The sequence below is a fragment of the Mizuhopecten yessoensis genome, unplaced genomic scaffold, assembly GCF_002113885.1.
Source record: "Mizuhopecten yessoensis strain PY_sf001 unplaced genomic scaffold, ASM211388v2 scaffold5547, whole genome shotgun sequence".
Classification (NCBI taxonomy): domain Eukaryota; kingdom Metazoa; phylum Mollusca; class Bivalvia; order Pectinida; family Pectinidae; genus Mizuhopecten; species Mizuhopecten yessoensis.
In genome coordinates this window covers 449,361-476,967 of record NW_018406103.1, presented here as the reverse complement: position 1 = coordinate 476,967, position 27,607 = coordinate 449,361, and the positions used below count along the sequence as shown (strand labels likewise).

At 36.3% G+C, this 27,607-nt stretch overlaps 1 protein-coding gene across 1 annotated transcript in view; it reads right to left on the bottom strand.

Annotated features, from left to right (window-relative positions):
* The window catches only part of LOC110450942 (solute carrier organic anion transporter family member 4A1-like), a 68,833-nt gene extending 48,761 nt beyond the window's left edge, over positions 1–20,072 (bottom strand). Inside the window, exons 1-2 of the mRNA XM_021498756.1 lie at positions 19,850–20,072; positions 14,797–15,129 (exon numbers count right to left, since the gene is read on the bottom strand). Coding sequence (XP_021354431.1) covers positions 14,797–14,949 — 153 coding nt within the window. The 5' untranslated portion in view covers positions 14,950–15,129; positions 19,850–20,072. The remainder of the gene's footprint in view (positions 1–14,796; positions 15,130–19,849) is intronic.
* Between the last annotated feature and the right edge of the window lie 7,535 nt (positions 20,073–27,607).

Sequence of the window (27,607 nt, the reverse complement as noted above, 5' to 3'; positions counted from 1 at the left end):
TGAAAAGCTACAAGATCTTAAATTAAACAAATATTTTTCAATAGAGACAGTGGTAGTACAACGGCTATAGGTTGCTGGTACCCTTTACCTTATATTATACTGAATTTAATACTCGGGACATACTTAAATTCCTTATTTCGTCTTTGCGTATTGCAAAGTTATCTTCTCTTGGGAGCAGGTATTGATTGTTACGTCACAGGTTTATGAGAGTAACGTCATCAATTTTTGAGAAAACGACGTAATTTTCTCGCACAAACCAATGACGTAACAATCAATACCTGCTCCCAAGAGAAGATAACTCTGCAATACGCAAAGACGGAATAAATGCTAGTTGTTATTCCCTGCTTATCAGGTAACGTTCAGCATTCACGGGAATGATAACAACTGGTTCACCCGGTGTCAGCATAATGTGACCAGACGGAATGCTGTGCTGGGTGCCTTCGGCATGGTATTTCAGTGAGATAGCACTATAAAGTCAGCATCAGATCCGCGCTATATCACAAGGAGGCACAAACACACACACACACACGCAAGCATGCATACGCAACACACCTGGAGGCATGACCTTTGCTGTTAATAGGATGTTAAAACAAAATAAAACCAAATAAAAGCCGAACACCATACTGAAAAATATTTTGTTGATTTTGTTTTTATATAGGGATATCATTACAGCATGTACATGTAATAGAGCTCTTCATACATCTTAATGTGTAAACGGAGTACCTCGCAGCATCAAGTAACCAGAGTCAATATGTGTGTAGCCAGTTATAGGATATACCTGGCCTTTGGTCTCTCTACACTCAACTTGGAGCCTTTCCAGGCTTCTGTGTACTCCAATCAGAGAGAGAAGCCAGCCTTGCTTATTACAGCTTGTAAAAGATTGCAGAGTCAGCATGACTTACAAAATAAATCTGCGAAAATATTTGTTTTGACTGATTGATCTGACACATGTAGGTCACATTTTAACCTTTCAAATTGTCCAAATAGTTTTCCTCTTTTAATTTAAATATAATATTAGTATATTTTTATGGACTTTTATGAAACAATTTGATCAACATGTCTATAAAACCTCAGCCATGCACTGAGATCTGTGTTTCATTGACCTCTATTAACCCCTGCATCTTGGTCATTTAAATTTACATGCTTGAAACATCTGATAAAATTCCTATTGGAGAATAGTGACCCGGTGACCCTGATTTTGTTTCAAGTGGTATTAACTTTTTAACAGCCAACAGCAAATGGTTGAAAGCCTTGTTACCTTCATCGAAAACTTAACTGATACTTTAAAACTAAAAAGATAAAAAAAGGACCCTATGAACTTATTTTGTCTTTCTCAGAAATTCTGATCTTCATGGGATCATTTTGAAATTACTGATCCTGAAAAAACAATTATCAATAGAAAACATCACAAACAACATTTTTATTTCAAGTCATGAAGCTAACCATACTTTGATCAACAAAGTTCTAAACAAAGATCTCAAGTAGTGACAGCTTGGGTGTAACAAACAGCCCCAATGCATCCTGTTTACTTCTTTTCCTGATATGGAAAACCCAGTGGTGTGATTGGGCCAAGTCTTACAATCAATGTTTTAAATAAATTTCCATTTTATTCATTTAATAATGTGTTATTTATTTTTATGTACTTTTATGTTCATGTATATTAATTTAGTTACAACTCTTTGCATATATACAGACATAATCTAGAGATTAAGGAAAGCTAGGGTATTTATGATTATAAAGGTATAGATATAAACAATGCACCACCCACCCTTTATCCTCCTATCTTCTTCCTCCTCCTTCTCCTCCTTTTACATGATTTTTTTTATCTTTCCTTACAGCTTCTTTAAATTCCTCTGATTAAATATTTTCTGTTTCTTTCTCCTTCCATCCTTCTCTTCCACGCCTATAAATTCCTATTCTTATCCTTTTTCACTTTCCCATCCTAAATGCCTCAAATTGTTGACTGGATGCAAATCACATAGCAATTCACAAAGCAAATAAACAAATCTTTCCCATTCTCCTCCTCAAAATATTCCTATTTTTCTCTGCTTCAGATTAAGATCCCCCTCCTCATCCCCCCCCCACCCCCTCTTCATCCCCACCCCAACACTCTCTTTCTCCTTTATTTTTCCCCCTAAACATTTTTCTCCAATCCCTAGATTACTTTATTTCTTTTTCTCTACCCTTCTCTTCTTCATCATCATCTATCCCTCCAATTTTCCTTCTTTTCCTCCCTTTTACTTCCCTTTCTTTTCCTTCTGCTTTCCTTCCTAAGCTCTCGATCTTCAGCTCATGTCTCCCCTACCTCTTCTCTCATTCTCCACTTTCTTTAATTTAAATCTTTTCTGTCCCCAATGTTAGCCCTTTCTTATTCTGTCTTCTTTTACATCTCTATCATTTTTCTGCCTTTTCTCATCTCCCTTCTTATTGTAGTACCCACCATTTTCTCTCTATCCTTCTCCTCCTCTATCTCTATTCCTATCTCTCACTCCTTCCTCTTGACTGCCCCCTCACTTTGTTTCAAATCATTCACTCCTTAAATATATAATTCCACTTTCTGTGGATTCTGCAGATCCCGACAAGATCCGGGTTCACATTCCTGAGAAGCCAGTCAAACACTATGATCTGATAACTTCTGTCAGATTCCGTTTCCTTTAATTGGTACCCAGCCAAACAAAACCTATTTAAGCTGTTAGCATTTTAGCCATATCTCAGAACTTTAATGAAGCAGTACTTCTTAACATTAGCTTGTGTTTGTGGTAAATATTATAGAAAGTCTGTGAGGGATTAGTAAGACATCCTGTTTCCATAGTCTGTATATTTTCATTCTCCAACTCCTTCCGAAAAACTGCTTCACATGGACCCCCTCCCTACCCCCCACCCCCACCTCAACCTCCTCAACATCCGTCTACCCCTCCACCAAACCACCATCCCCACCCACTCTATCCTCCATCCACCTACACACACACACACATAAGGGGTGTCAAAACATGTCTGGAGTGTATCACTGATGTAATACCGTACAGAAGGAATGTCTTGTGATATATTGTATCATGATTACATTGCCTTAGAGAAAAGATTCTCAGCTTAAAATGAAATTGCTGTCTGAATGTTTCATTAACACATTCACCCCTGAACTTTCATAATGAACTATTCCAACCTTTGAATTGGAAGAGTTCAAATGTGTCTTCAGGGGTGAATGAGGTTAACAAACCATTGATTCTGATTTACACTGATTCCCGACACAAGTGACAAAGACACCCTGCTTTACCGACACTTAATTTTACTACGAAACATTTTATACCAACACTTAATTTTACAGACACCTGACTTTAGGCCATAATAAATTAATTGCTAGATTCTCATCCAAATTCTTTTCAAAATTGGGGCGGGGGGGGCGAATTTTATTTTTTATTTTTTATTTTTCCTAAAATTTGAAATGGTTGCAAATGTGTTAAAATAGTGCAATAAAGGCGCATGTTCAGTGTACATTTATCTTTATTTTTTGTTAATAACAACTTTGAGTATGCAGTATACACATTGAACACCATTTCACTGTTCAGTCCACATATATATCTGTACTAACTTTTGGTATGAATACACACCACATTACTTTTTCACATATCGTCCTCTTTTAATTACAGTGACCTTGTCATTGTTGCTTTCGAAAATCCCGACATTAAAATTGTAAATGCGTCGGATTTCGCAATGGCAGTTGCCGACTGCTCTTCTGTATCAGCATCAATATTAAATTCTAAATAAGCTCCGAGGTACGACACCACTTCCCCCACCGTACATGCGCCATCACACTGGGTCAGTTCCACTTTCGATTTACTGGCCGACACAACGGCCCTGTTACCACACTCGACGGGCGCAGATTTGTCAATTGTTCCTTCGGCTAATTCATGAAAGACTTGCATTAATGTTTTAGTATCGGCTACTGAACACCCATACCAATCTTGCAGAACGGCAAGTTGCTGTTTCAGCTTTAGAATTACAAAAACCATATTGCAGACGACAAGTTTTCTACAACCGGAAATTGATAATATGAAACTAATTTTTGAAGCGGAAAACGGAAAAAAAATCTGTATTTCGTATTTTCGGGGTTTTTTTCGCAAATAAAAAAAATTTGGGCGGGGCCTCAAAGAGGGGGCGGGCGGGGATGAGAATCTAGCAAATAATTTATTATGGCCTTACTGCAAAACATTTTAAACGGACAATAAACTTAACAGACACGTGACTTTACCTCTAAACATTTTATACCAACATCTAACTTTACAGACACCTGACTTTACTGAAAAACATTTTATACAGACAATTAATTTTTACAGACACCTCACTTTACTGCAAAACAGTTTATACCAACACCTAACTTTACAGACACCTGACTTTACTGCAAAACATTTTAAACGGACAATTAACTTTACAGACACCTGACTTTACTGCAAAACATTTTATACCAACACCTAACTTTACAGACACCTGACTTTACTGCAAAACATTTTATACAAACACCTAATTTTACAGACACCTGACTTTACTAACACCCAACTTCACTAACAACTGTCTTTACCGACACCTGACTACATTAACATCTGATTGGCTGATGTCTGACCTACAAACCCTATACACAATATCTAGAACATTACTGCACCAAAGCCTTGTCCGTCATTCATAAAAACAGGGAGACCTCATTCCAGAATTTTATCAGCATATCAGTATGTTTGTTTTCCCCACAGATCGGAATCAGTGTAACGTGATCCGAACTCGGATGATTCCTGTCTAGGAAGTCGGTAAGACCGAATCTGGCACACACAACCACAATGTCTTATATACATCTGTAAGCATCCTTACTGCATGGCTCTGTAAACAACGTCTCCATCAAAACATTGGGTTTTCGATTGAATATACAATATATTAGATCTTTTATATGGGTTATATTTCTGTAACTTGTCCCATGTGTAAAAGGTCTGTCATGGATGACGGACAGTCACTACATTAGATATAAGGATAAATAGGGACAAATAAATGAAGATGGATGGACAGATTTACCAATGTATGGACGGACGAACAAATGAATGGACAGAAAGACATTACGTATACACAACAAATGAAGTTTATGAGCCATGGTAACAGAATTCATTGGGCACACAAACATTCAAGTAGACAGTTTCACTTACACAGACAAGCAGACAGCAAATACAGACAGACATATGGTCATATTATATATAGACAAACAGACAGACACACATGGTCACATACACAGACAGATACAGACAGACACACATGGTCACATACACAGACAGACAGACACACATGGTCACATACACAGACAGATACACATGGTCACATACACAGACAGACAGACATACATATGGTCATATTATATACAGACAAACAGACAGACACACATGGTCAAATACACAGACAGATAAACATGGTCACATACACAGACAGATAGACAGACATATGGTCATATTATATACTGACAAACAGACAGACAGATGTAACACAGACAGATACATAGTCATATAAGTGAACAAATAGCATGAATGATTTAGACAAACAGACAGACATACACTTGAACAGATAACATGGCTACCACAGATATTTACTAAATCATGTTGAATAATATTTAGCCAGAGGAATTATTAAAGTTTGATAGGCAGAGTAAAAATATTTTGTGTTTCCAATAACTCTTACCTCCCCTAATTCTTTGTACCTTTTAAAGTCAAGATCACAATCTTATATATTAAACCATATAAAATCATTTTTAAAAATGAAAATTTGCCCTACATGTACCTACCTCATACCTGCTCCAATTATTTTAAACATGTTACAGTAAACACATTTATTGTTTTGCTTAGCCGTATTATTAGCCCGGCTGACTAGCATTTTTTAATATTAATTTCTAGCCCTGCACTTTTCAGAATGAGAATAGTTTCAATGGCTTCATCAGTGGTGTTAAATAATAATAATAATAATAATAATAATATACAACATTTATATAGCGCCCTATATAATTTGTAAAATTACTCTAAGGCGCTTTATAACATATGGATAATAGTAATGGTTATAATTGTGAAAACAAACAACAAAGGCTTGCAATCACTTTCATACATTTAACACGCAATGTGCACATAATTGAACAAATAAAAGGGTGGTATTAACATGACGCCTTTGCAAAGATTCAAAAATGCACACTGAAGAGGTGAGTTTTTATGTCCCTCTTGAACTTGGCCAGGGTATTTGACTTCCTAATAGCAGATGGTAAGCTATTCCACAACGTAGCCGAAACCCTCCCAAAGCATCTGTTTCCGTAGGTCACAGTACGAGATTTTGGGACACACAACAAAGATTCTGACTCCGACCGCAGTGATCTTGACGGCTGATACAGGGTAACAAGTTCCTGTAGGTACTGAGGAGCTGTTCCATTCAGTGCCTTGTATGTGTATACCAGAATTTTGTACTGCGACCTGTATCGTACAGGTAACCAGTGCAACGAATAAAGCGCAGGTGTGATGTGCTCTCTCTTTCGAGTACGAGTAACTAGCCGTGCTGCAGTGTTCTGGACCCTCTGCAGACGACTAGTTAGTTTGTCAGATATACCACAGAGCAGGGCGTTACCATAATCCAACCGAGAGGTAACAAGTGAATGCACCAAAATCTTGCATGCATCTGCAGTTAGAAACTGCCGAATACAGCCGATGTTCCTGATCTGGTAGTAACAGGATTTGGCAATAGCGTTCACTTGTTTCTCCATGTTCAGAGAACTGTCAAAGTATACCCCTAGGTTTTTAACAGCTGGAACAGTCTCAATAGTTCTGGCACCAACCTTGAGCTGGAGAGCCATTGTTTGCTGACACTTTGGGGAAAAGACGATTAGTTCCGTCTTTTCCTGATTAAGTTTAAGCATGTTGGCGTTCATCCAGATACTGATATCTGTCAGAAAAGCTTCCAGACTTTCTGAGACTGTATTCCAACTGTCCTGTGGTTTTATGACCATGTAAATTTGTGTGTCATCGGCATCACAACCTTCTCCAAGATCTTAGACAGAAAAGGCAGATTTGAAACTGGGCGGTAGTTTTTCAACTCCTCCTTGTCCATTCCAGGCTTCTTTAACAATGGTCTGACATGTGCCTTCTTGAAACATAATGGAACTAATGGAGCTAAATGACATAGCTGCTTCCATCCTTCTTTCAATTCTAATGGAAAATATGTAACTGTAGTACAGCGTTGGTCCAACTGGCCGAAGGCTAATTAATAATCCCAGCTCCTAGAAAAACCAGAGTTGTAGGGCTAGCTCATACCCTCTCCGCACCTATTCCAATATAAACCAGAACTGTAAGCCAAATGCTAACTAAACATCCCACTCCTGCTCCAATAAAATCCAGAACTGTAAGCCAAAGGCTAACTAAGGCAAAGCATTGCAAAGCAATCCATAGTGTCCCACCAGTAATGATTTCCTAATTTACTGAGCTGAACACTTATTTAAGTATATTAAAGGTCATTGACATATACTTCCTGTACTCCCTCCAAATGCCAAGACATGCTTGCAAATCAAATCTTGTAAGTCCAGATGAACGAGTTTTGCCGAAATTGGGCCATCGGAAAAAGGGCCATAACTCCTTAATAAGGGTAAAATGAAAAAAACATTACCCTGATGCATGACATCAGGGGGTAATTACCATATCAGCAAACTTTCATTGAAATTGGCCCAGTTTTTTAGGAGGCAGACAAAGGGGTTCTTTTCAAGGAAGGGCCATAACTCCTTTTAAAGGGTTGGAATGAAATAATACTACTGGGATGCACAACATCAGGGGGCATTTACCATATCTGTAAACTTTCTTTGAAATTGGCCCAACAGATAATAAAGGAGAACCTGTCAGGACAAGGATTTTTCAAGGATTTTCAACAAAGAGCCAAATAACTCCATAAAAACGGTTGGAAAAAAATATCTGGATATATGCACAACATCAGGGGATAGTTATCATATCAGAAAACTTCGGTTGATATTGGCCCCATAGTTTTGGAGGAGCTGTCTGGACAAATATTTTTCAACAAAGGGCCATAACTTTGCAAAAAAAGGGTCAGAATGAAAAAATAATATCTGAATGCACAACTTCAGGTGGTAGTTATCATATCTAGAAACTTTTGTTGAAATCTGTCCATAACTTTAGAAGGAGTTTGTCTGGACAAAAAGTTTCGGGGTTTATTCGACAATTCTTTTTAAAGGGCCATAACTTTGCACAAAAAAAAATGTCAGAATGAAAAAATACTACCTTGATGCACAACTTCAGGTGGTAATTATCATATCTGGAAAGTGTCGCTGAAATTTGTCCATTACTTAAGAAGGAGTTGTCCCGACAAACTTTTTCTACGGACGGACGGACGGACGGACAGACAGTCAAGCCGATTCCAGCATACCCCCTAACTTCGTTCCAGGGGTTTATATGATTAAGACACTTGATCTGTTGACCAATCAAGCAGCTCAATGAGTTAAAGCAATACCCTAAATTTGCAGGTATAGTGCGCAGGTACGTTTTTGGGGTCAGATTTGAAAAAAAAAAATGAAAAATAAATATCCTCAAAATATCAAGTATCAAACTGGAAAAGTAGCTTGATGTTTACAACGCTGATTGGTTTATCGGAGTGCACAAGCCCATGAAGGTCTCCCTCCGTACCGCTTGGAACAAGTGGATAGAGGGTAATTTATCAATCTAGGGTCCATGGTTTGAACCCTGGTCTAGCCCGCTGATTTTTCTTTCATTCAGAACACTGTTATTGATTATATTTTGTTTCATTCGACTTTATTATTTCCCATAAAAGTCCTGCCAGGTATGATTTTTCTTTTCAGAAATGATTTATCGAAGCTGTATAGTCATGCCAGATAAAACAGTTTCCAATACTTATGAGTTACAGTTTTTGGCAGTGGTATGGGGGATCCTGAGCCCATTCACCCCTGAAATTTCATAATGAACTATTCAAACGTTTGAATTGGAAGAGATCAATTGTGTCTCCAGGGGTAAATGTGTTAAACAGATGGAATTGGAGACAGACAGACAAACAGCCAACTATATCATCAAAAAGATAACATGGGCAACATATACCATACCATGTTGGCAGGCACATATGCCTGGCCAGACCACTCAGTATTACTAGTTAAACGATCCAGTATGCAAATCCACCTGACAGAATATCAAAATGCACAACATATGTCCTTTTGTCCTTCAATGGAAATCTGCATTTTCATATTACATAACAGGATTGCATGTCCATAAAAACAGATATATGTACTTACACATGTGGGGTCTTGTCGGTGGCAGTGATTTGTATGCCTAGTTTAAATTTACAGCCAAATGCAAACAGGCAGCGCTTCCTCTAACAAAAAATTGCTTTATTTTCCCAAAATGAAGAATAAAGGATATTATAATTCTTTCCAATTTCCTGTATTTTCCTGAGTCATGTAGGAACAGGTCATTGTAAAAATATAGAAAAGGGGTAAAAACACCTGCAAGGGTAATAAAAACATCAAGGCAAACAAATTAAATCTCGGCATAACTTTTGTTCATGAACATGGTATCCTAAATCTGAGATTTACACCATAGACACTTCATCAAAATTTTATTTTTAACAGCATGGATTGTAAAAAACAGTGTGCACAGGTCTTCCATGGCTAATGACAGTTGTCTCTTTCACCCCTAAAGTCACATTTGAACCTTACTAAATCAATGACTGGGCAAGTCCAAAATGTATGTAGGGGTTGTTTGGTTTAATTTTGTTTACTAGTCCTATTAACCCTTTCACCACTGTAGACCACAATGGACTCACCCAGATCAATGCATGGTAAAGCCTACTAAAGTTACATAGGGGTGAAAGGCCTAACAGCTAAGGTCATTTTTTAGGACATGATGTAGGGGTGAATCAATCAAACTATGTACAGTTGTAACACTGGTGACCTTAAGCAAAATTCTTTTTGGTTCGTCACGTTCTGTCGTAATTACTAGACCTGAAGTACTCGATTGATTCATCTCAGAATATTCTTTTTCAGATTGGTCAGTTTATAAGTTAATTACTGAATTACTTCAGGGTATGTCTGGAAGTATTATATGAGACATATACAGTACATGCATGTATTGTACATATATGTACATGTGCATGTAGCTTAACTCATTCACCCCTGAAATTTCATAATGAACTATTCCAACCTCTGATTTACATTAGAGGCAGGATGGATGAATTATATAACTTAAGACAACAAATTCAATGAAATTGTCATTTCAAAATAAACTTTCATCTTTTTTATAAAAAAAAAATTGAGCAAGTTGTAAAAAAAATGTATTTACCTGCCTGAATGTCCTTAAATAATTTTAAAAGTTTGGCACAAACAGCTTGAAGCATTAACTCTTTATTTAATATATATACTGATACTTTTGCTGAAAAGAAAAGTTTTTAAATCTTTGACCAGGTATGTTTCTACTTTGGGCAAGTGCATTTATTGGGCCAGCGGATTTAAAAATATTTTAAAATAAAGATAAAAGGGCCACAACTCCATGAATTCCGCAAGATATTCCTTTCTTTTGTAAATTTTCTTTACAAATTTTAATAAAATGAAAATGTCCTGGTATCTTAAGTGAAATCAGATACACATAATGTATTTGCTTGCACCTTCTAACATGATACTGGTTTGTGTTTGTGTTTTCACACTAAAATTAATACAGATGTACACAACGTTATTATTGTACATCCATAGTAAATAATATGCATTACAAGTGCCCACACACTTTTGTCGTATCTACACACTTAACATATATACTGTAAATAGTTGGGTTTTAAGAGTATACTTATATTTAAAGTCATTATGAGTTGGGTTTTGAGAGTATACTTAAAAGTCATTATTAGTTGGGTTTTGAAAGTAGTATACTTAAAAGTCATTATGAGTTGGGTTTTCAAAGTTCCACCGTATATTTCAATATTCCTAGGCTTGCTTGGGTTTTGAGAGTAGTATACTTAAAAGTCATTATGAGGTGGGTTTTGAAAGTAGTATACTTAAAAGTCATTATGAGGTGGGTTTTGAGAGTAGTATACTTAAAAGTCATTATGAGGTGGGTTTTGAGAGTAGTATACTTAAAAGTCATTATGAGGTGGGTTTTGAGAATAGTATACTTAAAAGTCATTATGAGGTGGGTTTTGAGAGAAGTATATTTAAAAGTCATTATGAGGTGGGTTTTGAGAGCAGTATACTTAAAAGTCATTATGAGGTGGGTTTTGAGAGCAGTATACTTAAAAGTCATTATGAGGTGGGTTTTGAAAGTAGTATACTTAAAAGACATTATGAGGGGGGTTTTGAGAGAAGTATACTTAAAAGTCATTATGTGGTGGGTTTTGATAGTAGTATACTTAAAAGTCATTATGAGGTGGGTTTTGAGAGAAGGATACTTAAAAAGTCATTATGAGGTGGGTTTTGAGCGAAGCATACTTAAAAGTCATTATGAGGTGGGTTTTGATAATAGTATACTTAAAAGTCATTATGAGGTGGGTTTTGAGAGAAGTATACTTAAAAGTCATTATGAGGTGGGTTTTCAAGCTCACAGATCAGGCAAGTTCTATCACACAAACAACTATGGACAAGAATGCCAGATACATACTTTCACAATTGAAATAGTAGTGTATTACTTAGCTGGAATTTCCAAAAAATCATTCAGGTATTCCACAATAAAGGCTCTGACAATTGATTGAGGTTGATTCATTATGGTAAAGAAAATTTTTTTCTTGGGAAAAGAATAGTACCCGGTAAGAAATGTCACAAACAACTAGAAAATGTCTGTAAGACATAAATGCCCCCGCTTATGGACGGGACGCGACGGGACACGACGGACATGGGCAACACTATATGCCTCCCCCCCTCCTCCATTTTATAGCGGGGGCATACAAATTATTCAACGGTGAGATGTTACATCTCCATCACACATGCAGGCATACACATAGGGAGATATTAGCCAGGTGGCATAGGACTAGTAGTTAGCGCCTGACAAGGCAGCTCCTGCGAATTCCTCAAATTTGTATTGATTAATGTATATGCTCAATGTATTAAATATGTATATCTATAAGTACTGTAAAGCACTTTTAGAGTGGCTTATGTTAGCTAGATAGGGCACTATATCAAATGTTGTATATATATATTATCATTACTAACACATTTCGGATAAGTTGGTATCCCAATATTATATATGGTATGTACTTAAGAGTGCAAGAATAATATAAGTTGTGAACGTTGAGTATGAGCTCCATATTATATGTTGATGGACCAAATCCATTTCAGTGTCAAACACCCCAGAAATTGCCAACATACATGTACAGCTGACTAATCTATAAGCTGAAGTGATTCATCTTAACGGAGAATGTGTATTTAGTGGGGTCGGGTTCAGTATTGTCAACAAATGCTCAATGTCTTTACAGGGATAAATGCAGGTATAGAAAGTTAGTAACCTTTTTTGCAATAGGGGAATATCCAGCGAGGACAGCAGGCCACCGCTAGGGGGAGAGTACGAGATGGGAGCATGAATGACATCTTTAATTTTTTGTAGCTCACTGTTAATTATATAGACACTTTGAAATGAAGTGTTTGTGTGACTGTTATGATATTGTTTATCGTAAACAGGGCTAGCTGTAAACAGTGTCGTAAAATATCAGCAGTGACATTAATAACAAGAGGCCCAATGGGCCTGAATCGCTCACCTGGTATTAATCTCACAAATTATCTTTAAAGTGGACTAAAATACAGCTACAGGCAGAATATCAGTGTTTGACTCATAAAAACCTATCAAAGGTTTAAACATATGACGCCTGTGATCTTGAATGTCGAACAAGGACATAAGGTTGAACAGAGATTATAGTCGTCCAACCAAGCATGCTTCTGGCAAAATATCATTACCCTGGACCTTTTGGTTATACAGAACAAGTCATTTAAAGATTTAAACATATATTGACCACTGTGACCTTGCATATGAGCGAAGGTCATTCATTTGAAAAAACCTGGTAGTCCTTAATCCCAGCATGTTAATGGCAAAATATCATCACCCTTAGCCTTTTGCTTATTGAGAAGAGGTCGTTTATAAAGGTTTTAAACATATTTGACCCCTGTGACCTTTAATATATGTCGAGGTCATTTGTTTGAATCAACTTGGTAGTCCTTCATCCTAGCATGCTACTGGCCAAACAGCATCATCCTACGACTTTTGGTTATTGAGAAGAAGTTGTTTAAAGGTTTTAAACATATTTGACCCCTGTGACCTTTAATATATATCAAGGTCATTTGTTTGAAAAAACTTGGTAGACCTTCATTTCAGCATGTTACTAGCCAAATATCATCACCCTAGGCCTTTTGGTTCTTCAGAAGAAGTCGTTCAAAGATTTTAACATATTTGACCCATGTGACCTTGGAAATGGGTGAAGGTCATTTGTTTTAACAAACTTGGTAGCTCTTCATCCCAGCATGTTACTAGCCAAATATCATCACCCTAGGCCTTTTGGTTCTTCAGAAGAAGTCATTCAAAGATTTTAACATATTTGACCCATGTGACCTTGGAAATGGGTGAAGGTCATTTGTTTTAACAAACTTGGTAGCTCTTCATCCCAGCATGTCACTGGCCAAATTTCATCACCCTAGGCCTCTTGGTTCTTCAGAAGAAGTCCTTCAAAGATTTTAACATATTTGACCCATGTGACCTTGAAAATGGGTGAAGGTCATTTGTTTTAACAAACTTGGTAGCCCTTGATTCCAGGATGCTTCTGGCCAAATATCATCATCCAAGGCTGTTTGGTTATTGAGAAGAAGTTGTTTTAAAGGTTTTAAACATATTTGACCCCTGTTACCTTGAAAATGGATGAAGGTCATTAATTTGAACACACTTGGTAGCCCTTGATTCCAGGATGCTACTGGCCAAATATCATTATCCTAGGTCTTTTGGTTACTTAAAAGAAGTTGTTAAAGTAAAAAGATGACGCCGGACAGACGGACGACGGACGGACGACGCACCATGGCATAAGCTCACTTGCCCTTTGGGCAGGTGAGCTAAAAATGAAAACGGGGAAAATGCAATAAATCACTCATCAGTCGTGGAACTGACAGAAAATAAAAACAAAATGGAACCAAGACAGATATTCATGTGGTAGTATTTAGTCAAAAGTGGGGGGATTTTTAACTGAAATAGGGGCAAATAATGCCAAAATTTGAAAGGGGAATTGACCCATATTCGGTCATAAAAAGGCATGTATATACCCATGCTTTACAAATATCCAAACTGCAGCAGGTCAAACATGGAACCTTTACATTGCAAAGCCCACAATATTATGTTACCAATGGTTCCATCCAAGAGTTATAAATGTATACCCTCAAAATGAGTTTGCGAGTTATTTGGCCAAAAAGCCTATAAAATTACTTACACATAACTTAACAAGGAAAATTACTCTAAGCCAAAAAACTGTTCTGGGTGCTTCATCCTCTATATACATTGTAGAAGGGAGATTACTCAAAGTAAAAAAAAAATGCTGAGTAGAACTCTTCGTTACAATTATAACCGACGCAGTGCTCACTCTTTACCTTAAGCTCCCAGAGTATAAGAATCAATTCCGATTTGATGTCTTTTACATAGATGGTACTACCATTTTATTACCGCATACACTTAACACATAGATGTATAATGACTGACAAGTGGTGTAGATCTGTGTTTATATGCAGACAAGTGCCTCGTTACGTACGACATGTCGCACTACAGTACAGCGTTTACAACTTACCTGGATAAAAGAGGCTCCGCAAAGGCACAGAAGTAAATATCGGGGACTGCGGAACCGCTGACAACATTTCGGCCGAACTGGACCCCATCCGCACGTTTCGTGATTCAGAGAATCCGAATCCTCACCATGTTTGTCGCTAATGGAAACATCCATGTTTTCTCAGTATTGACTTTTTAAAGCTTTTGGCTGACTAGACTTTGCCACACCATAAAACCAGTAATAAGATGCAGCAGCAGGCGTGGTACAACTGTCATGAATGAAATTGATGCCTCTGTCGACACAATATCACCGCAGAAAAATCCATTTTTGCACTCAAGCCTTGGTCCGATTTATCTGTAGATAGATAGAAGTATTAATGAATGTATTCATAGCTTCGTCATAAAACAACAAGTCTCTTAACTCATAGGATTCCGGTGTCCCTCACAGTAACCAATCAGAACCATCAACATTTACTAATTGCCAATACATCATATACATGCAATCATAAGTTATGTCTTCAATAATTAATTGGTTAGATACGTTTAGCCCCGACATACATAATACTATAAACTATATATAATTATTGGACATTCTCATGATGGTGCTTCAGAAACGTTACAGTGTTTGAATTAATCAACCCAGTAAATACCCTGGTTATCGCCAGCATGGTTTTTTTTTCTGGTTCATTTTACGACCAATTTTTGCTCCATTCCTCATGACAAATATTGCTATATAATTCCCAAAATCTCCTTAACTCATTCACCCCTGAAGACACATTTGAACTCTTCCAATTCAAAGGTTGGAATAGCTCATTGTAAAATTTCAGGGGTGAATGAGTTAAAATTCCCCCCCCCCCCCCCCAAAAAAAATATGTTTTAGTCTCAGCTTGTATTCAGATGGGAAATTGACAGTAAAATGAAAATGGTATTTCATAAATAAGGATGTTATAATATTGCAGATGATACTTTGTGAAATAATTTTTCAGAAATTTCAAAGCCAATGCATGGCCCCATTCCAGAGACAGTGAGAAAGAGTCCTGTGTTATGAAGTTTCTGTCTGATCAATGATAATTCAATCAATTTGTGACCAAAAATTTAATATCGTGGTAAATAACATAAATCATGTTCTAGTATAAATATCCTAACGATGCACTTTTAACCTACAAGCATCTACGTAGACTATATTTAACCCTGTAAGCCTGAAATTGATTTATTGGTATATAGGTGTAGAGCTTATAGGAATATATTTCAGCAGTACAGCTGTACTGGACCTGAAAGTCCAGTCTTACCCCAGGGTGTTGAGTGTGTCTGGACAGAAACTATTAAGACATTGATCTGATCAGTAAATGGTTAATTACTGCACTAATGATTCTATAGCTCTCTCAGGAAGAAGGCTTCAGTGTTAAGGTCAGCATGACCTCTAACTGATCATGACGGTACCGGGCCACTTCCACAAACATTCCTGGACTCTAGGAATTTCCTCTAACTTATAATTCACCATAGGAAAGCATTATAGAATGAGGAACTATTTTTTAAAAATGAAGATTTTCCTTAACTCTAATAATGCTTTCTTGTGGAAAAACTTTGGTCAGGAACAAGTTTTTATGAAGAATTCCCAAGCTGCATTTCACTAATAGCTTATCTCCCTCTCGTTTAGAACATCCAAGTGATCACAATGATTGAAGTTAATTTTTTCTAAAAAAATGAATTTCTAGAGACATGGGCTAGTCTGGGAACTTCCTTACGATCCCTGCAAACAGACTTAAAAATTCCACTATAGTGCTTTGTGTAAACTGTAACCTTCCTTTAATTTCATTTGGTAATTTGGTTATAACTGTAGTGCACCTGGGTCAGGGTGCTACCGAGGAACAGAATAATAATTAAGACTAGGTTCTTGGTTCGAATCCTAGTCTGGCCCCATTATTTTTCTTTTTACGACACACAGAAAAATGTTGCTGATTTCTAAACATTTCACCTACATTTTTATTACATGGAAGTTCTGCAAGGTATAGTTTTCTTTTCAGGAAGCATTATTTATTAAAGCTATGGAAATGCTAGAAAAAATTGTCTCCAATATATAGTTACATTTTTTAACGACAGCCAATTTATCATTAGAGCGAACACAAGTAAACAACACAATAACGATAGTAATCGGAAGTGAAAGGCGAAACCAACACTGGGCTAATACAGATTTTACCAGCATAGGGCGAGAATTTGACGGCACGAAAATTTCCTAGTATACAGTAAATATTTATCATGCATGACGTTTGCATTGGTCTGCAATACTATTCAAACTATTGGACAGTAATACTGAATAGAATGTGGATGGATAGCGCACTTGCCTTTCACCAAGGCGACCAGGGTCGATTCCCCGAGGTATGGGGTCACCTGCCCGACCACATGGGTTTTCTCCGGGTACTACGGTTTCCTCCCATACTCACTAAGCCCCACCCCCACCCCCTCCCACCCACGCTCTAACATCCGGTCCAACGAGAGTGATTAATATAAGTTGAAATAACTTATTTCATAATTGTTGTAAAATAAATGAAGTTATATTAAATAGACTTCAGTTTAATGCTTACATCCCCAGTGGATTTCCCAGAGAGGTATAGCCAGCTAAAAGTAAAACAAATTGCTCTAGAAGGTCCATACTGATGAAAAATTGAGGTCACCCTTTGACAGCAGGGGGTGCTCACTTAACCCCTCTGGCCCCTGGGGTATCAGTTATTTACCATGGAATTAATTCTTCTTCTTCATGGATCTGATAATTATTCATACTTTTGGTGCCCTAATAGCTTTGAAAACATTTGTGATAGTAGCTTTTGGGAAAATAGAGTCAAAATTACAAGATTTTTTGTTCACCAATATTTTAGTTTAATAATTGTTACATGTTTCTTTCACCATAATTTTCCCATTCATGCAGTAATGAGGCTATCAACTTTTAGTAGAGGGCGATCATTTCCCTCGCTCAGAATTAAGGGAGGCAAGTCATATCCCATCTCATCCGCAATACTTCATGGGTTATGCTCACTAATGCTCACTGCATCCCTGGAATATGTCTTGACAGCGTCGAAGACTCAGTGGGTGCCACCTTATAGATGGGGCAAGAAGACTAGTTTGATCCTTTGATGTACGTATATCAAAAGAATCCATGTGCCTTCCATTTTGCTATGATATATTCCAGGGGTGCAGAAAACGTAAGTGAGCTTGACCCCTGGAGTATCGAGGATGACCCCACCTGTCATTACAATTGTTTGGAAATTTGAATATTTGACAACATTAGTCAGAAAAGAAAAAAAATAATAATGGAGGAGTCAAACTCAAGACTTTTACATTACAAAGCCTTTACACTTTACCAATGTTGCCATGTTAACTCATTCACCCCTGAAATTTCATAATGAACTATTCCAACCTTTGAATTGGAAGGGTTCAAATGTGTCTTCAGGGGTGACTGAGTTAATTTACATAGTAAAGTGAAAATTTTACCAAATGTTGCCACACAGAAATAAAAAGCACAACATCAAAATGTGTCCAGTTTATGGCCCGCAAAACAAATGATTTTTTTTTACAGGGGAATTTACTCTAACCAAACAAAATCCTCTTTGTCACTGCATCTTCCGTATAGATATAGGAGAATACCCTAAGTAAAAATAAATTATAAATGGAACTCTTCTGTGTAACTGATGCAATGGTACCAGCTACCTTAACCCTTAACCACTGTAGACCATCATGGACTTGTCCAAATAAATGTATGGTAGAGTCTATTAAAGTTACCTAGGGGTGAAAGGGTCAATGTCCTCACAACATCTAACAGGAAGAATTAAGGATACCCGTACCGCTGCCAAAAATGAAACTATACATTCAAACTTATTTTTAGGCATGGCTATAGCTTTCATAACTCCATTGCAGGATCGACTTTTATGAAAACAAAATGGAGATGAAATAAACAAAATATAATCAACAAATGTGTTATGATTGTACTGGTAAAAATTCTACGGTGCCAGTCAAGGATTCGAACCCTGGACTCCAGTTTGTTATATCATCACTGAGACTGATTGTGCTACATGTACATAGTGATACTTGGTCAAAGGAATATATATATAGTGCTAGCCCAAATAAGAGACAGTTGATTCCAAATGTAAGCTAAATGGGATACTGTATTAAAAAGGAAAGCAGCCGTGCAATGGGTACATATAAGTTATGATAGGCAGTAGTGCCTGTCTTTGAGATGACGTACCAGTAGCGGATCCAGAGGGGTTTTTTGGGCTTCAAAAAAAAACCCACCCTGAGAATTTTCTTCAAAAATCATATATTTTCACCGTTTAATCAATTTGCCCCCCACATGGAACAACACACACACACACACCCTCGACATTCGGAAACCCCCCTATATAGGTCTCTGGATCAGCCACTGTACAGTACCAATTACCACTTCAGGAAAAACACATTTTTTGTTTACATACAGTAACCTCCTACAGACACACATATATATTTATCACTAGAACATACACGTGTAGGTGCGTTCTCGTGTTACCTGTTAACATGTGTCCAACTCAGCTTTATATGTATTTTTGTAAACACGTGGTTGTAAACGGTTGATGTGCAAACTGACAGCTCCGCCTGGAGGCCGGTCTCTGTCTAGTCTATTTCTGTATGTAAATAAATATCTTGTCTAGGTCTGTTTAATTTGTGACCATGTATGCTCCGAGACATATATCAGATATTGGTAGGCCATTTAATTCCCCTACAAAATAGCCTTATACGATTTGTAATAACACAGATACGATAAATTAAATGTACAGTGTAGGTGTATTATTAATCACATGTACCGATCGCGATCTGCACGTGTAGATTTACTTACCGTTCTATATAAGCGAACACGCAGGATTGTGATTTGGTGTTACGTCCAGTTAGGAAAACAAAAAATCAATTGAATCGTTCGTACAGTCGACACCAGACGAGCGTAAGAAATACTTGAACCCTTACGAGTCACAGGAAGTGAGTTAGCTACACCTACACGTATACATACATATATATGCGTACGTCGGTGTTTTATACACAGAAAATCTACTTACCAAACGTACAGTAGTAAATCTCCTGTGTCGCACGCGTACGTAGTCCCAACACAATACGAACACACACGCACACATACACACCAAACCTCAACGCATATCTCGCTACAACGACGGTTGTTGCCACTCTGAATAAATCTGATCAGAGAATTTTCCTTGAACGTTGAACGTTCAGCTTTAAGTTGGCATTCTAGTTCGCGCTATGTAATACTGTTGCTATTTTTAACTTTCCTCGTTGTTGCTCTTAGTCTCACTGTGTGGGAGTGCCGTGTAACAGGTGCCCAGGTCTCAGTGTTCGTAAATCGTGATGCATTTATGTTTTAATTACCTAAAGGGAAACCCAATACTTATAATCACTCCGTGGGATTCATAACTACATGTACAGCTTCAGTTCGAATCCTGGACAGTGTGATTTCGCATGGCTTTGCTTGGCCTACAATGATTTCACTAAAAAAGACTCATATTATAATCCCAATTAAACTTCAGGTTTCGTGAAAAAGCTTTTGTCGGTACATTAAATTGAAGTTTTATTTGGTTTTTTTTTTTGTTTTGGTGAAAGGTTGGGTCAACATTTGGCCCCCACTTTGATTTCTTATAATCTTTTGCCATATGTAGATACATAAAAATGATCAATAACTGCATAAATGATTATTCATAATTGCTACTGATAACCGTATACGTAGTGGACCTCCTTGCGTAACACCAGTTTGAGTGACGGGGTTACCTAGCAAAATGACAGATACACGTCACAGGCGAATGTTATTTTGAAAATGAAATATGAAAGTGTACAGTGTATAAAACTACTGTTATTTTGATACTAAATATGTCATATTGGTATACTTGAAGTAAGCGTAGTGATACTTTTAATAAGAAAAACATGCAGAGTTTAAAAAAAATAAAATGAAATATTACCAACATTGTCAACTTGCCTGTATATAGTTATAATGGTAGCCTATATTTTAAACTTCTTAAAAAAACTTCCCATTTATGTATTCTGTCTATAGAATCATTTTTATGTAATATCAAAACCGGTAAAGTACATTTCAGGATGCCAAACATGATCAATGCCAATTTTTACATAATCTTGAAGACTTGATTATAAATGTTTATTATGGTAAATACCGATACATTTTCTGTTTTTGTATCATACCAAAACACTTTATTATTTTTCGCATGTTTTAAATGTATGTGCAGCAGTAATAACTCATGAATATGTATTCTACCAAAGTAATCTTTCCTCTGGAGAACTACTTAAGGTTATGATTGTGTTACAGACAAAGATATAAAATTATATAAAAACGATAAAATAATCTTAATATTAAAACTATTATACACTTTATTATACTTCCCGCAAAGAAGTTACGGAGGGGGGATATTGGAATCAGCTTGTCCGTCCGCAAGACCGTCCATAGAAAACGTTTGTCCGGACAACTCCTTCTAAAGTAGTGGACCAAATTGAACGAAAGCTTCCAGATATGATAACTAACACCTGCAGTTGTGCATCCAGGCATTAAGTTCTCATTCTGACCTTTTTTTTTTACATAGTGATGGCCCTTTGTTGAAAAATCGGTGTCCGGACATATCCTCCAAAACTTTGTGGCCAATTTCAACGGAAGTTTACAGATATGGTAACTGCCCCCTGACATTGTGCATCCAAGTATTATGTTTTCATTCCGATCCTTTAAAAAGGAGTTATGGCCCATTGTTAAAACAAACTTTGTCTGCCTCATCAACTACACGGCCGATTTCAATGAATGTTTACAGATATGGTAGTTACCCCCTGATGTCGTGCATCAGGGTACGTGCATCAGGGTAGTATTTTTTTTTCATTTCGACCCTTTTGAAGGAGTTATGGCCCTTTGTTAAAAATCTTTGACTTGACAACTCTTCCTTAACTACTAGGACGATTCAGCAAAACTGGTTCATATATGGGCTTACAAGATTTGGTATGGAAGTATGTTTTGGCATAGAGAGGGAGTACATGAAGTATGTCAGTGACATATATACTTAAATAATTACTGGTGGGAGACTATGGATTGCTTTGCAATGCTTTGCCTTAGATAGCCTTAAGCCTACAGTTCTGGTTTATATAGGAGTGGGGATATTAGTTAGTCTTTGGCTTACAGTTCTAGTTATTATTCTTTTTTAATTTCTTATTGGCATTCATTAAACAAAATATGAAGGAGTATTACATTAATTTATATCGTTAACTCTTAATAAATAAAGCAAGGAAAGATATCCTTGTCCGACTCCCCTTACAAAAATATTCTTAGCACATTCGATTTTTGTGACCTTGAACGAAGGTCAAGGTCATCAACGTTTTCAAAACTTAAATCCATTCACATGAACAACCTACTTACCAAATAGCAAGCCCCAGGAACCTTTGGTCATGAAGAAACGCAAGTTAAAGAAAAAGTGGAAAGAAAGCTCTGTTTTTCTTTATTTGAATCAAAAGTGTTATATGACAAATTTACCGGTTGTGATTTTTTTTGAAATTCCTAATGTTGAAAGATATTATTGGTAGCCAACTTTTAATCAAGTATGAAAAATAGACTAGTTTTATAACTATTAAAATTAACGTGTCAAAAATGGAAACTTTCTCATAAGTAATACAATTGCACATACTTTTCTGCTTTAATCTTCAATAAAAAGAACAATACTTTCTTGAAATAATGTTCACAGGTATAAGTCAATGAGGTCCAATTTATCATAAAATTAATTCTGAAACTACCTGTTCCTGATTAAAGGTTCCTATACCCATACCTTCTTCGATTTATCTTGTTTTTAAATTACAAGCGGGGGCCGACGCTAATGTTAAATCTCCATAGGCGTTGACCCTACCTTTAAACATGTGTTTCTGATAACCCAGAGACGTATATATTACAGTATATATATATACGTCTCTGGATAACCTTAATTTCCATTGCACAATATAGTTGCGCAAGAAGACGTCATATTGCATGATCATAGCTAAGTCTTAATTATGCCGATTATGGCACAAATCACACGGCTGACGTCACACGTATCAAATATGCAACACAAATAATGGAAGTCGATCATTGTACCATACAATAGTACATTACAAATGGTTATCAGCAACATCATGACGGATTTTTTACAAACCGATTTAAAAATATTTGAAATTTTGTCCTTAGTTGATCCACGGAATTGCTATCTATGATCATATCACGGATTTAGATAGCTAATATAATTCCATGATTTTGTATTACATGCCACTGAAGATTTCTTTCATTCATTTTCCCGTCAAACTCACATATATTACGTTTCTGTAGATACATATAAAGCCATGTAGTATCATATATATGTCTCTGGTTACTGTAAATGATTATTATCGTCAATGTGTACAAGTTTTATTTATTTCGTCTTAAAACAGAGACTTTATATAACATATATTACATACGTCTCTGCTTAAAAAAGTAATATCTTAAAAAAAAACTGCAGAATTTTGACGTACATTCCATGTGGTTAAAGGTCAGAAGTAAAGTTATGTACCTATGAGATTGCTTAAAATATATGATATTACTAATTGAGACGGGTGGATACCAAAGAAATTAATAACCGCACCAAAAAAAAAAAAAAAAAATTTTTTTATTATTTACTTAGTGAAAATCATGTTGATCGTTCGACGGGAGATAACTCGCGAATGTGTGTATTACAAAATTCTTGAAGTCACCGCCTACTAAAATATCGAGCTAAATATGTGGTTTCGGTATAAGTCTTGTGTCACCTAGAGATCATATAATCGTTATATAAAAGATTGAAATATTGACATATGATGTTTACATGTTTAAAGAGAGGAGAACATATACGAGGCGTGATGGAAGGGTATAAAAAGGACGATTGTTGTTGTGATTAAAGCAGCAGGTCATATTTAAATCCCAAATTGTGAAATTGGTATGTTTGTTCTTTATGTCCTATTAAAACTTACGGTCGTTTAAAGCTGACAGTGCAAGTTAAAAAGCTTTCAATTGAAATTCTAAAAAAGGTGTTTTTCTGGTTTTGATATCTTCCCCAATGACGGTCTCTTCTTGCAGCTGTCGTATCTAAGGAAGCGTCGACACTTTAGAATGAACCTGTTTGGTAACGTGTATGGGTCTCGCTTGGTAAAAAAGGCGCATTGCCCCGTCAAACCGGTTATCATTTAATTTACTATGCTGAAACATATTAATAGAAAACTATTTTTGAACGAACATTTTTAATCAGATCAGCTGAATAAAATTGAAATGGAACACGTCAAAGATATCATTTATCTAAAATAAGTGGAAATAATAGTAAAATACAACAATTTGAAAATATAATGCACAATTTCTGCGCCCCCTCTCCAAAAAAAAATATGATTTTTTTAAAACGCTTTTAAAAAAAATCTCAATTGAAGGTTATTAACTTGCACTGTCAGCTTTAAGAACGAACCAGGTTTTGGTGTTGGAGGAANCTCGACACCTTCACCACTCGACCACCAAAACTGGTCGTGTCTTTTCATTGTATACTCTTATGAAGACTATAGTAACGCGTTTGATACCGTGAAATGTGTATATGTCAGAGAAACGAGTCTTTTACTTTTTCATTAATTGATAAAATTCCCAAATCACAAATTAGATAAATGTGATTTTATTGCAAAAGTTTATTTATTTGTGACAAAAAAAAAATTGAATTGATTCTGACAGTTGCGTAGCAAGACATAGTGACGACACTTTTACTTTAAAAGTTCATACACAGATATTTGCAGCATAACAAAAATAAGACCAAAATGACGTCAGAATGGGATTCGGTTTTAAAATTTCTACATGTAATAGTCTTATGATCACGCTCTCATTTAAACATATGGCAACGCCGATTAACGTTCATTCAGAAAGGAAGTTTCGTGATAGAACCCTTTATGTAAAGGATACACTGTACCAATAAGTTAAACTATATAATTACCATAGTCACTATTGTGAAATATTTGTTTGATTCCTTTTCAAACGATGTGTCCCACAAAAAGCACACATTGCGATGCAATTTACTGTGTTTTTTGGTTGTATGAGATTTGAATGTTTGAGGGAAAAAATGAAACAAAGGAAAACTGCAGGGGTCCAACTCCGGACCTTTACTCCTCCAAGCCTAGAAACTACCGATGTTGCCATTCGGGAATTATAAAGGAACATCACCAAAATGAGAGGCCAATTTAAAGGCTACGACCTATGTGAAAAAGACAGGGGAAGATAACCTAAGCCAGAAATAATAATCCTTCTGGATTTTTCGTCTTCTATATATAAGGGAGATTACTCCAAATTAAAAACAAATATATAGAACTCTCTTCGATTATGTCAATCGGGAATTCGAACCGTCGGCAAAAATAATGTCTCATTTACGGAAAGTGCCGACGGTTCCCGATTGCGATTAAATAGGAACACAACACAATGAAAGCTCTAAAACATCGCCCAATTTCATTATCATACGACTGTGCAGTGCTTCATAAGCTTGAAAGATAATGACTATGTACTTGAATAAATATTTGATTACTTTTATGACCATGCATTTCATCGTGTCCGTGTATAGTTATTGCGTTCAAGTTCCAGTTTCATTAACAAGGCAGTAACATTGCCAGTGGTAATTACCTCATTGGCACTTCATTACATAGCTGTAAAACGCTGCGAAACAGAGGACGTCAGCAGGAAGTAACATGATACCACAGGGGCCAGAAACATCATGCTACTATTTAATCACCAATGATTAAGTAGGCGTGGTCGTAAGAATAGGATACGTATCAATGTGTTACAAGTTCCTGTGCGTTAGTCAACTAATCGTATTGTAACGTATTAATGTATCACAAGTCCATGTGCTTGAGTCTAATATGACGTCATTGGGAATCAACACGATGCCACAGGGACCAGAAACATCATGCTACTTATCAACAATGATTAAGAAGGTGTGGTCGTAAGAATAGAATACGTACAGTATCAATATGTCACAAGTGTCTGTGCGTGAGTCAACCAATCGTCTTGTAACGTATCAATGTATCACAATTCCCTGTGCGTGAGTCAGCTTATCTTCTAAAATGACGTCATTGGGAATTAACACGACACCACAGGGACCAGAAATATCATTTTACTTATCAGCAATGATTAAGTAGTAGTGGTTGAGAGAAATGGATACGTATGATTGTGTCACAAGTCCCTGTGCGTCAGGTAATTATAGGTTAACAAGTAATTAACCGAGATGTGTCGGGTGGCGTTAGATTAAATTACAAGAGGATGTTACCAATCGAACGCACCAGAAGACAGACGGTAATGGAAGTAGCTAAATATTGGATGAAGATGCTAACAATCTGTCCGCGAAAAAAAAACCTGGAAAAAAAGATGCCAGCAGTATCAAGTAGTAATATGCGCTTGATGTTGTGTTGTAATAAAATATACACAAATATTTAAAGTAATAAACTAAGAAATATCTGCAATATATATTCTAAACCTGTTATCATTTAATCGTTTCCGTGCTTAAAATTAATGATGGACATATGACATGTATTGCATAACTTTTTTTTATAAAAAAAACAACCCAAGGCTACAAGAATCTATGTTTTGAATTTAGGTGGCGGGTGTCATCGATTAAACAGAAGACGCTTACCCTTCCGAAACACCTGGTCTTATTTTACTTTTTCAAGGATCTCAAAGTAAATCCTTCCTTTGTTCATATTTTGCCCTTATTTATAGCTTTTGAGGACGAAGTATGGTTTTTGTTGACACCTCGGTATGCTCCCTGTACATGTGCGAGTAAGAAAACAATGAGCGTCATATTTGAAGCATAATTATTGTCTGACTGATTTGAAATATTGCGTATGTGCTACGGTGTGAATTTGTGAAAAATAGAGACAAATACTGACGGAACTTTTTATTTACTTTTTGAACATTTTAAACGTTATTTATTTCCATTTTAACTGTTTCAGTATATTTTATAGGCCTTTTGGTTCAAAGAAATTATAATTTATTTCAATTGATAACTAATGCCTTCCTGTAATACGCCTCAGGGACAATATTTCGTTCTTGTTAAATCTGAGCCATGTCAATATTGTTTGATGTTTTTTTATTACCTTATAATAATTATCTTCCTGCTGACCTTAAGCTAGTGACATAAATACCTGCACAGGTGACTTTGAATAGGAATATCTATCATTGATGTTTAAGCTATCCGACATCCGATACAATGGTACAGATTTATGTAATATTTTATAATTTATGACACTTGTAACACCCAGCAACGTGGACACCAATCTTGGGTACATAGATTCGGCCGAGTCAGGTCTCCGACTCGAGAGGTTACGCTAGCTCGGACTACCGGTGTACTTCTCAAGGAAATGTACTATATGTATACCACTTTGTTATATTGTAACAATCTGTGGAGTTCCTGAATACAAAACAATCAATTGGAACAACAACAAGCATCTCTGTGTCATCCTTTATGAAGACTTCCGACAACCCAGACGATTATTATTAACATATTTTTTTTCAAAACAATCGTTGGTACATTTTTCCAAAACAATTGTTGTTACATTGTTTTCAAAACAATCGTTTTTACATTTTTTTCAAAACAATCGTTGTTACATTTTTTTCAAAACAATCGTCGTTACATATGGAAAATATAAAGTATAGCAAGACCAAATGACGAACAATGTAGATTTGCTAAAACATTGTATCGGAAGCATTGCATTGAAACAAGTATGACTTAAAAAATATCTTGTTGAATATATTGGCTGGCGTTTAAGTA